Raw genomic sequence first — 12,476 nt, 5'->3', positions numbered from 1 at the left:
ATAGACTTATTTTAATTGGGACATTTTCTCAGTCTTAGAACTGTAAACTAGCAACTTATTAAATTCCCCTTTTTAAAAGCAATTCTGTTTCTGGTATATTGCATTCTGGCAGCTAAGAAACTAGAATAGTACCTTTCACCCTAAATACATTAACACACAGTTCTCTTGTCTGGTAAACTAGGCATCAGTGACTGAAAATGGGGGGAAAAAAGAGACCAAAAAGCTAAGTGTTACAAACTGTCCCCTTTGATGCACAGAAATCATAACCACGCCCAACCCATACCTGTGCTTCCAAAGTTCTGAAAACCGAACAAACGATGTTTAAAGAAAAAATTATATTTTTAAAAAGCTGGAAGCCCATTCCCCCAAAAGATTTGCACCACTGACAAATAAATGCTTGGAAACAGTTGTTTTGGACCAAACCTCTTCACTTCCTTCATGGGCAGTACATGATTAAATGACAAATGGTTCATGAGAAAGGTTCATGGACAGTGCAAGGGAAGAGAAGGGTTCCTCTACCTGGAGAGAAGAAGACATCACGGTGGGAATAGGGCCTGGAGACTAATATTTAAACGGATACAAACAGGAGAGAGAGAGACCTTCTTCCCGGAGAAATGTACACAAAGGCAGGGACAAAAGCTAGCAAACAGCTCATACTAATACTAATGTTTCAAATATATAAATGCCCAACATTTACAATTTAGTTACAGTACCCGTTACTTGAAGATACTTTTGAATCAGAAAAAGTAGACAGTTTTTGAATTAACAAAAATTGTCAGTTAGTGAGAAATGAATAATAATGAGGCTGTATTGCACAGTATTATCAAACTACGTGGTCTGTGTGGCAATGGTTCTCAATTTTTTGTTCCTTCTTGGAACCACTCTCAGCTAAAAATCTCTTGGATAATCTAATTCATCTGCTTGCTACTGCTTTGGGAAAAAATTAGAATAAGATTACTTTCTAACAGAATAGCAATACTTTTATAAGAAAGCAAGCTAGTAATTTTTTGCAGAAACAAATGTGCAAACGTGATGAAATTATAAACATTAATGATACAGAGATCAATTTTCAGTCAAACCTGAGACCCCTGCAACTTCTGCATTCCTTCCTATTGGTAAACTGTTATCTGGCACTTATTATCAAAGGACTATCCCACCATGTTTATGCTCTGGAAGTAGATCAGGGATAGACAGAGATGAGAAAAGGGTGGCAGAGGGGGAATCACTTTCCTAAAGGCAGATGAGTCATAGGCTTTGGCCTGGCAGGGTTGACTCTTGACCTCTGAAAATCCCTTTGAATTTACAGCACTCTGCTCCAGAACCACTGCCAGCCCCAACAGCATCCCATTCTTGTCTTGGACCTGATGTGTTCCTTTCACAAGCACAAATAATCCAACACTTGCCTCACTGCCTGTAGCATCCCTAAAACCATGCTTTGGGTTCAGACTAGCAAGGATATTGTCCTTCCGTTTGAATCCTCTCTTTGATGGGCTTAATGATGTCTTGGTCAAAATCTCTCTGTCTTCTGATGTCCCAGATGGCAACAGCAGTGTCCGCAGAGAGTTTCCCAGGACAGAGTTGTTTGGCAAAGAACCATGTGCTGGTGTTAGGTCGCCGAGGCTGGTGGATAACTGCTGCTCTACATCCACCAGCAAAGCAGGGTCACTGTTGAAATGGGTAGTGGCATACAGATCTGTGGAGAAAACAGGCTGGGAAATTAACCTGCCTGTCCACTATTTCATATCTCACTTTCTTCCTCACCCAGCCTAGAGTCCAAGGGCCATAATAATCACCCCTAGCATACACCCTCAACTCCCTGGACCATTTTTCTCTCCCTCCAGCTGAGAAAACCTCGATTCTGGTCCAGTCCAACTGTCCATCTACTCCAAGCTTATAGGAGAGCAGCAGATGTTGCTGGAGAACAACATGATTCTGTTTTGACCATCCTCACTTTAAATTCATGGCTACTGTTTTACTGGGCCCTTAGTACTGCCCAGCTACCCTAGTTTATTTCTCTGGACAATCTACTGTTTTATTCTTTGGGACAAATAGTTCACACTTCTTTTCAAACTTCCAATACCTTCCCTTCTTACTCTCAGTTGTTGACCTCCTTTATTTCACCGAGAAAATAGGCACGCAAAAAGAATGTCTATATGATCTCATCACAATCTGCCAACTGACCTGAATTTGTACCGATAAACCCTCTGTCTTCTTTCTCATTACAATAGATGAACTGTGTGCTTCTGTCTAAGGCTGACCTCTCCACTGGTGGGCTGGATTCCATCTTCCCCGGCATACCCAAGGATTTTTTCCTGTAGTTGTCCTTTCTCTCTCCTGCATCATTAGTGGATCTCCTTGACTCCATACCTTTTACAGTTCCATTTCTCTGTTCCTCTGTACAGCAAAACTCCTTGAAGGGGTTGTATGTTAACTATGGCCTCTCCTCCAATTCTCTCTTGAATTGGAGGCTTCTATTCCCACACCTGCCCTGAAGATGCTCACTAATGTTTTCTGTGTTGCCAAATATCACAATCGTTTCTCAGTCCCAAACTCACCTCCACTCTTTCAGAAGCATCTGACACAGTATTGATCACTCTCCTTGTAACACATTTTTCACTAGGTTTCTAGGATACCACCCCCTTGGGGCTTTTTCTTCTCCTACCTTACTAGCTGCTTTTTTTCTTGGTCCCTATGCTGGTTTCTCTTCATCCACTCAATACCTAATTGCTGGAAGGCCTGGGCTTAGTCCTCAGATCTTCGTTCTATCTCTACTCATTCCCTATGTGAGACCTCATCCAGTCCTGCAGCTTTAATGCCATCCTTACGCTTGTAATTTCCAAATTTATATTTCTAGTCCCCACTTCTCCCCTGAAATCTAGACTAGTTACCAAATTGGTATTTCTGTTGTCTTTTTTTTTTTGCATGGGCAGGCACTGGGAATCGAACCTGGGTCTCTGGCGTGGCAGGCAAGAATTTTGCCTGCTGAGCTACCGTCGCACTGCCCAGTATTTCTGTTTCAATAGGCACCTCAAACTTAACATGCTTAAAACCAAACTCTCAATAATTACCCTTAAACTGGCTCCTCTTGTCTTTTCCATCTTAGTAAATTATAATTCCATTCTTCCAGTTATTTATACTCAAAGCCTTGGAGTCAATCCTTGAACCTCTTTCTCTCACACTTTTTCCGCAACCCATCAGCAAACTGTGGGGTACCTTCAGAACACAATCAGTCTCTGACCACTTCTTACCACGTCCACTACTATCTTATGTGAATTCTAACCTCTTAAATTGTTTTCTTGTTTCTACCCTTGCTCTCCATAGCCTATTCTCCACCTTGGAGCCAAAGTAATTCTTAAGTCAGCTCTCATCACTCCCTTGCTACAAACCCTCTAATGGCTTCCAATTTCACCTAGAACAAATGACTGGCTATCTCTCTGACTTCACCTGTATCCTTGCTCTCTGCTGCGGCTGGACTGGCTTCTTCGTTGTTCCTTGAGCTTACCACATATGTTCCAGCTTCAGGAACTTTGAACTTATTATTTCCCTTGTCTAGAAAGTTTTTTACCCCGTTATCTACACGGCTTATATTCTTTACTTCATTACACTAGCTATTTTTATAATGCTTCATCAGAAAAGCTTCCCCTGACCATTCTATATAAAATATTACCTCCTTATTACACTTTATACCCATATGTTCTTTTTCTTCACAGCACTTATAACCTGACATGTTTTTATATGTTAATTTGTTTGTGATTTATCTTACCCTACTAAAATGTAGGGTTCATGAAAGTAGATAGTTTATTTTATCTGATCATGTCATATCCATGTGCCTGGCACACAGCAGGCAAACAATATGTGTTCAATAGGTTTTGTCAAATGAATTAATAAATAATTCGAGTTGTCTCTATCATTTACCCTGCAACAAGTTTCTTCTGAAAGCAATCCAGAATAGAAGTGACTATGGCCAGAGAACACTAGATGATGCTAGAAATAAATCCCAGGATGCTATTTAACTAAAATAACATGTAACTATGAAGCTTATTGCTACAAGTTTCCTTACATATATTGATCATGTTATATCCATACACTGCAGGTTCCTGAAAGTTCCATGGGCCACTGGTGACCCTGAAATGCAAGTTTAAAAATGCTAATACAATTTAAGAAAGGCTCATTCCAAACTTTCCAGTTATATGTTCTATCTCCAAGCCTATGAAAAAGACCTGTATATTGAAAGAAAGGTATTACCTGAGCTAAGTTTCAAAAGCCTTCCGGTGCTAGAGTCAGGGTTAGACAGAGAAGTCAGTATGTCTCCACAGGAATGGGATGTGGTGACTTTCATGTCATTTGAAGGCTTTATGCTATAATCTCGGTAGTTCTTGTTTCTCTGAGGTCTTTTACCAAGACTTCCATGCAGGGAAAGTGTTTGAGGATAATGACAATCATAATTTTCCAGACCAACATCTGAAGGCAACTGATAGGGATGGATCTGGCTAGAGTCCCCCACATCCAAGCGCTTGCCCGGTGAGGCGTCCTGAGTAAGCTGATAAGTATCAGGTTTTTGTATCAAGTCCTTTTCTGGAGAAGAACCTGAAGACTTACTATCCAAAAAAGATACCCGGTACCCTTCTCTAGCTATCTTCTCTGGGGATCGGACTGTGGACTGACGAGGTGAGTAGCGTCTGAATTCTAACCACCAAGGAAAGAAAAAACAAAACACAATGAGAATTCTTCTTGGCCCAGCTGGGGTACCTCTGTTCACCGGACATATTCTTTGTCTACAAGCAAAAGTTAGAATTTTGGTAAATGGTAGCATAAAGTGATGAAAGGACTTCCATATGGAACAACAACAATCATGTGGAACATTTGTGCATACAGTAAAGGATCTATAACATTATAGAGACAAATTTCATATCAATTTAATCCCCTAGAAATTCCCTCCTAAAACTGTGTTGTCCAAGTTTCCTAGGCACCATTTTAATATAAAAACTTTGTTGTACCCCCATCTAACAATAGTTGTGATTTTATGTATTCAGTCATAGACAATAATTGGTGGGTCTATGATTTCACAGATTCCTTGCAATAAAGTTTAAGCCCACTCCTGCCCCCAACTCCCACCTAGAAATTCTAAGTTTCACTCCTTGGGAACCCTATCTTAAGCCAAATGGCAGGAAATGTAAAATCCATGAAAAGCCCTGGCCTACATACTGACCCAGTTATAAAGCACCTCTTTCAGACAGTTTGGATCTACCATCACCAAAAAGCCCCAAAGTAGGCAAGTAGAGCAGCAAACAAAGAGAGAAGGTTCTGTGGTACTTCTGAGCTTTACATGCTTGAAGAACTTTCTTCAAAAAACACTATAACTGAGTTAGTCGCATAAAATAAAGTGAAACCAAGTACATTTTAACTCATAAGGATCTATACGAATATTAATGTTCATATATGCTTGAGTTAGCACATACACTGGGAGGAAGGATGTAGACCAATATCTTTAGATAACAAAAAGTCTTTAAGAAGAAGGGACTTCAATGTCAAGTAATGACAAATTAGATAATTGAGAATATCCCACCTGCTGAAGACAAAGGGGCTAAAAAGATAGTGAGGCATTTCCAGGCCAAAATCTAAGAAATAGCAAGAATCCAAATAGGTAAGTCTAGCACTCAAAATTACTTTTGTCTCTTAGAGTGACACGGACAGAGAGAAGTCAAAGTCCAGGGTCCATCTAAAGAAAGGAGTGTGACACACACACCCTCTCACACATATTAAGATGAAAGGCTGAAAAAGATGCAACCTTAAGAGTAGAGGAAAACTGGAAATAAACCAGCCCTTGTACAAGTAGTATCCCGGGTTTTCATCATCTGGCTGGTCCAGGGAACCTCAAACCTTGAACTTGAATTAAGGTGATCTTAGACTGATAGTCCCCCAGGCACCTAGTAGAAGCAAATGAAAATCTGTTCTGGAAACATCCTCATGCACGACTTTAAATTATTCCTACAAATAATTTTTCAAATATAATGACCAGCAAACAGCCAAACCCAAAACAAAGCAAAAAAAATGGAACAAGACAACATGAATGAGAACCAGCAAAAAAAACAGACAACATACACAGACCCACAAAAATACCAGATATTGGAATTAACAAACACAGCCTATTAAACAACTATTATGTTTAAAGGAAGATGAAATAAGTTGGAAATTTTCTGCCTATAAAAAATGACCCAGGGCGGGCCACAGTGGCTCAGCAGGTTAGAACTGTCGCCCACCATGCCAGAGACCCAGGTTCGATTCCTGGTGCCTGCCCATGCCAAAAAACAAAACAAACAAACAAACAAACAAAAAACTCGTAAAAAATGACCCAGCAGGTTTGAAAGAAGAACCAAATCAAACATCTAGAACTGGAAAATACACCATGAAAGTAAAGACAAGCTTAACAGCTAATTAGAGACAGCTGAAGAAGTCGGTAAATTGTAGAATGCAATTATTCAGAATGAAGACAAGATAAAAAAAAAAAAGAAAAGAAAACTATAAAAGACAGAATAAGAGACAAAGACATAGAAGAAGAAGAGAGAGAAAAAACGGGACACGATATTTGAAGCATTTTCCAGAACAAACAAAAGATACAATTCAGTTTCAAGAAGCAGGACATATACCAAGCAGGATAAATATAAAGAAATCCATACCTCAAACTGAAACTGCAAAACACCAAAGACAATTGAAAAATCTCAAAAGCAGCCAGAGAAAAGAAGGATCATTCTTGAAGGAGTAACGAGCTTCCAGGTGACTTCTCAAAAGCAACCACAGAAGCCCAGAATACTCAGCAAACATTTTCTTCAACAATGACAATGGGGAAAAAAGAATGATGATAAAATACAGGCACTTTCAGACAAACAAAAATGGGAAGAATTCCTCACCAGTAGACCCACACTAAAGGAAGTTCTAAAGGATACACTATAAGCAGGAGGAAAATGGCATCAGAAAGAAAGCAAGCAATGAAAAAAAAGAAATAAGAGCAAATAAAGTGGTAAATGAACAGCGACTGTATTAAAAATAATATCTTCAGGGCTTTTTAAACATAGAGAGGATTTAATTCCACAATAATAGTATATAAACCAGAAGGGTTAAATAGAGTACAGTGCTCTAAAACCTTTGCATTATTCAATAGAAGAGTTAAGGTATTGATTACTTTTAAAATTATATAAGCACACATTGTAGTTTTTGGAATAATGCTAAAAGTATAGTAACAGTGTATAAGTAACTTTCAAACCAGTAGAGGGTTAAAAATGGGTGAACTAAAAATAATAAATCCAAAAGAAGGCAAGAAAGATAAGAAATGGAAATGTGTAATAGTCAGCAAACACAAAAAGTCAAAAACAAAGGGAGCCAGAAAAACAGAAAAGCCTCAAGTCACTAAATATCCAAAGCAGTCCTTCATGAAAGCAGAAAACAGTTGACCAAATAGGGCCCAGAATCTTCATTTCCTTTTACCAAATCCCAGCACATCTAGATTTCTCTGAATAGTACAGGGAAAAAATAAAATATTTACCATCTTCCTGGTGATTGTCACTTGACATCTCCCTTCTTGCTACTTCCTGCATCTAAAGAAAAGTTTGAAAGTTTAGGTAGAAAGGAGTTCATGGGCATTCAAACAGGAGCTTACTAGACCAGGGGTTCAGAATCCTTTCCTACTAGTGATGGAGCCCATCACTGCAAGCTAGGGGAACAGACCTGCAAGCTAAGATCCAGAACTAAGTCTATATAACTGCCACAACACAGGAAAATTCCCAAAGTTGCTTTGGAGCAGGTAAGGACACAATGAAAATACAAAATATCCTCAGAAGGTAACGAACATTCTAAACAATGAAATACTATACTTCCTCTGCTTTAGATAGCTCAGCATAGGAGTAGATGAGCCACCTTCCCCCACTATTTTAATTGTTTAGAGGACTCCTATATGTTTTTTTTTTTCTTACTCCCATACATTTTTTACCCTCTGGTAAAGCTGAGGTGTCGACTATAGAAGCTATTAAGAGAGTTTTTAATTGGCTGAAAATTAATCTGAGACATAATCTGAGGGAAAATTGAAAGCCTCTAGGTTTTTTTTTTTCTTTTTCTTAATGTTAAAGTATTCAGTATCTTTTTGGTAGTCACACAGAAAAAGATAGCCCACTTCCTTATTTCTTAAACTGAAATGATACACAGGCATGCTATTCAATTTCCTCTTTTCTTTCACTTCAAGAAGAAATTTCAGAGTTGTTTTTTGTTTGTTTTCTATTTTGATCTAAGACGTGCTATTTAACTTTAAACTATAGATCGGAGTATCCTTTGTCTTCATTTCCACTGAAATCATTTCAAAGACATCAAGTAGAATCTCCAAAGACAAAGAAACCAATTAAATGCTAATGTCTTTTTATAAGATGAAGGTATCATATACTCAAACTGAAAAAAGTTCTAATTAACTTTGTATTAGTACAGTGTTGATTACCCAAATCGTGGATTAATCAGAGGCTTTGCTTCTTTTTTCTCTCCTTCTAGCTGACTACTTTTCAACAATTTCATTGCTTATCAAAGAAAAAGTAGATGAAGGGAGAAGTTGAATATAAAGTAGTCAATTCTTTTACTTATATCACATTCACTCATACTCATATGGTAATTCTTATATAGTGCCTAAATCCCCTTTCCTACTAATATTTTCACTAAAAACTTTCTTCCTCCCTACTGCCCATATTTTCTATGCTATCTTTACCCTTTAACCTTTTTTTTTCTGTTCCATTAAGGAAGCCCCCCGATAGGCAAGTTTTGTTAACTTAAAGACAGAGGTAGAAAATGTAGGCGGCAAGGCAACAGGAGGAGGAGATATTGGGTAGAGAGGAGAAATTTTGAAACTGGCCAAGGACTGTAAGAGTTGCATCTCTGTTTGAGGGCCAAAATACTTGGCACAAAATGTGCTATAGTTACATGTGTAAGGCCTGGCCCGGTAGCCTCTGGCTGGAAGGCCCCTACCCGAGCTAAAACCCGTGAACATCCGGGCATACAGCTGTTCAAAGTCAGCCAATCAGGACCTGCCCTGACAAACAAAGGACACCCCCCCCCCCCCCACTGCACACGGCCCATAGTTATGCCCCCCCAGCCAAGGCCCGTAGCTATGCCCCCCGCCCTAAAGCGCGCGAAACTCCTAACCACAGGAGGCCCCGTAGGCATCCTCAGCACCCCCACTAGCTAGCCTATGTCTAGCTCCACCGCCCCCAGAGGGGCGCGACTTCCCCCGCCCGCACCATGAGCACCCGGGCCGGGAACCTCGCCTCGGACAATAAACTTTTTTAAACTCCGACTCAGTTTCTCTGATTTTTCAGTCGTTACGGTTTAAAACCTAACAACATGTATAAATACACTTTTGATAACAGTAGGGGAGAGAGGGAAAGGGGAGACTGAAATTAATGGAGAAGATACTCTGCATTCTGTTGCTGCCCTTTCCTAAAAAAAGATGTAAAATACTTCATCAAACAAGTTCTTTTAAGCCTTCATAAATCATTGGGAGAACCCATTGAATTACTACTATTAATCATTGACTAGAAAATAGATCAGCAGGAAAGTGAATACATTACCTGTGTTCCCAGTGGGAAAGTATCTAATTTCTGATCTGGTGTACTGTTGCCCTGGGTTGCAGAAGTATTCATCAGGGAATCCTTTATTTCCCGGTTGGAGAGGGGAATAAAAAGTCCTTTGTTTGAGTCTGTATCAAAAGAAAAGGTATATAATGAAGCACTGATCAGACTTCAAAGGCAGTCATGTCTTATAGAAAGATACTGGAAAGAAAGTCACAAGATTGAGATCCAGTTCTGGTGCCACCACTTGGAAACCTTGGGCAAATTGCTTAATCTCTTTGAATCTGTCACTTGATTTGTAAAACAGTGACGATAAAACCTAAACTGCCTATCTCTTAGGGGTGAGGTGAGGTTAAGACAAGATAATAGATATGAAAGGGCTTCCTAAAGTATGAATTGTTCAATAAAGATTAAGAGAAAGGCAAATATTTTGCACACTTCCTAGGAGAATAAATGATTAATTTTTACACCGAGTCAAGAATTTCAAGGTACAGGGGGGCATGCCCTATTCCAGGGCTCAAATTAGCAGTCCATTTCAAGCTAGTCTCTTTCTGCCACAATTTCTTCATCTGTAAGAAAGCAAAGCATAATCAAGATCTGTTTCATAGAGAAGAATGCTAAAAACCTAGGTCTCCCAGAATTTGGCCTATGACTAGAGAAACAACTTTAGAAATAAAACAAGCAAACAAAAAAACTGTGTCCTAGTGGTGGTTACCCAGAAACTGTTACCAAAAAGAACCAGTTATGAATTCTATTAGATCGTAACACTTGTACAAGCTTTTTTATGTTCTTGATTCTTATTATCTGTTGAATTCTTGAATTTGGGGTCTTCCTGGGGAAGTTGGATGAAAATAAAAGTTTTGCTTTTGTTTGGAGAGATTTTTCAAGCAGGGCTGAGTACCAGTTAAAATACAGTGTTAAAAACTTGGGACTTAGTAAAATAATTTATTCTTTTACTAGGTCTCATCTGCTTGCTCTGGCAACAGAAAACTCTGAATTCAGCTGGGAATTCAGAGTGGATTAAGTAAGTCTCTTGAGAACCCAGTTTCTCTGTCCATTAAGGCTCTAAAACATTTCATGTTTCTGAGTTGCCTTCCAGCACTAAGATGTCCTATTAAAATACAAGCTGCTCCTCCACTATTGTACTTGATGGAACTACTTTTCTGTAAAAGGCATCAGCTCTCAAACTTTTATGTGCTCTTGTCCCCATCCTGGCAGCAGTATTGAAAGAAACAAGGTGGAGAGAAATTGTTCATTGTTACCTGATTCTTAGCAAAAAAAAAAAAAAATGATAGGGGGATGGCGTGAAAGATTGAGATTGAGAGAAATGGCTAATAATAGTGTCTTTGGGTTCTGTGCTGGTTTGAAAGGATGTATGTTCCCTAGAAAGGCCATGTTTTAATCTAAATCCCATTTCATAAAGGCAGAATAATCCCTATTCAATACTGTATGTTTGAAACTGTAATCAGATCATCTCCCTGGAGATGTGATTTAATCAAGAGTGGTTGTTAAACTGGATTAGGTGACGACATGTCACCATCCATTTGGGTGGATCTTGATAAATACAGAGCAGAACAACATACCCACGAGAAGCAGAAGTCCACCAGCCAGCATCCTTTGGAAATGAAGAAGGAAAATGCCTCCCAGGTAGCTTCATGAAACAGGAAGCCGGGAGAAGAAGCTAGCAGATGACGCCATGTTCACCATGTGCCCTTCCAGATGAGAGAGGAACCCTGACCGTGTTCATCATGTGCCCTTCCAGCCGAAGCAGAAACTGTGACTGTGTTCGCCAAGTGCCTTCTGACTTGAGAGAGAAACCCTGAACTTCATTGGCCTTCTTGAACCAAGGTATCTTTCCCTGGATGGATACCTTTGATTGGACATTTCTATAGACTTGTTTTAATTGGGACATTTTCTCGGCCTTAGAACTGTAAACTAGCAATTTATTAAATTTCCCTTTTTAAAAGCCATTCCGTTTCTGGTATATTGCATTCCAGCAGCTGGCAAACTAGAACAGGTTCTCATCTCCTTTTATCCTTGCAGAACAACACCTCTTAGGTGCTCAGGAACCTGCTACATTCTGGTTTTCCTCCCACCACAATGACGTTTTTTTCCAGAATCACAGGCTTTTTTCCCTTTCAACTTACCTCTTGAAGTAAGTAAACCCTTCTTGGTCTGAACTCATTGTTGAGTACTGTGATTAGTTTCAGCTGAATTTCTTACCTCTGACCTCTCTTCTTAGGAGACCCAGACCTAAATATCTTGAACAGTTCCAAACAACGTCCACAGATCATTAAAAATTCAGCATTTTTCAAATCATACTCATATTATCTTCACTTCTGGTCATTTTCTCCTGTTGCACACCAACCCCTCCCACAGGACTGGTATGATCAATTACCCAATCTGCCACACTAGAAACTTGTTCTTTGACTTTCACTTATCCCAAATGCCAATCTATTACAAAGTTTTATAGGATTACTCTTTTTTTGTGTGTGTGTGGGAGGTGTCTAAAATTCACATATCATACAACTCACCATTTTAAAGTGAAAAACTTCAGGGGATTTCAGTATATTCACAAAGATGTGCAATGATTAGAGAAATCTAGTGATTATCTAATTCTAGAATATTTTTAACACCTCAAAAAGAAACCCTATATTCATTAACAGTCACTCTCAACTCCTTCCTTCTACCAATTCCTGGCAATCACTAATCTACTTTCTGTTACTATGGATTTGACTACTGTCAACATTTCTTATAAATGGAATCATACAATATACGGTCTTTTGTGCCTGGCTTCTTTTAGGTTAGCATGATGTTTTCAAGGTTCATCCATGTTGTAACACGTATCAGCACCTCAATTCCTTTTTTTATCTGCAT

General features: G+C 39.1%; 1 protein-coding gene across 5 annotated transcripts in view; it reads right to left on the bottom strand.

Annotated features, from left to right (window-relative positions):
* The window catches only part of LRRC36 (leucine rich repeat containing 36), a 104,458-nt gene that overhangs the window by 9,503 nt on the left and 82,479 nt on the right, over positions 1 to 12,476 (bottom strand). For all 5 annotated transcript variants that reach the window (XM_077132725.1, XM_077132724.1, XM_077132726.1 and 2 more), the window contains 4 exons: positions 9,600 to 9,727; positions 7,541 to 7,592; positions 4,246 to 4,686; positions 1,404 to 1,693 (listed from right to left, as the gene is read on the bottom strand). In XM_077132725.1, the coding sequence (XP_076988840.1) occupies positions 1,404 to 1,693; positions 4,246 to 4,686; positions 7,541 to 7,592; positions 9,600 to 9,727 (911 nt within the window). The remainder of the gene's footprint in view (positions 1 to 1,403; positions 1,694 to 4,245; positions 4,687 to 7,540; positions 7,593 to 9,599; positions 9,728 to 12,476) is intronic.

This window comes from Tamandua tetradactyla, chromosome 16, assembly GCF_023851605.1.
Source record: "Tamandua tetradactyla isolate mTamTet1 chromosome 16, mTamTet1.pri, whole genome shotgun sequence".
Lineage (NCBI taxonomy): Eukaryota > Metazoa > Chordata > Mammalia > Pilosa > Myrmecophagidae > Tamandua > Tamandua tetradactyla.
The sequence above is the reverse complement of the archived record's forward strand: the minus strand, read 5'-3'. Positions and strand labels throughout refer to the sequence as shown.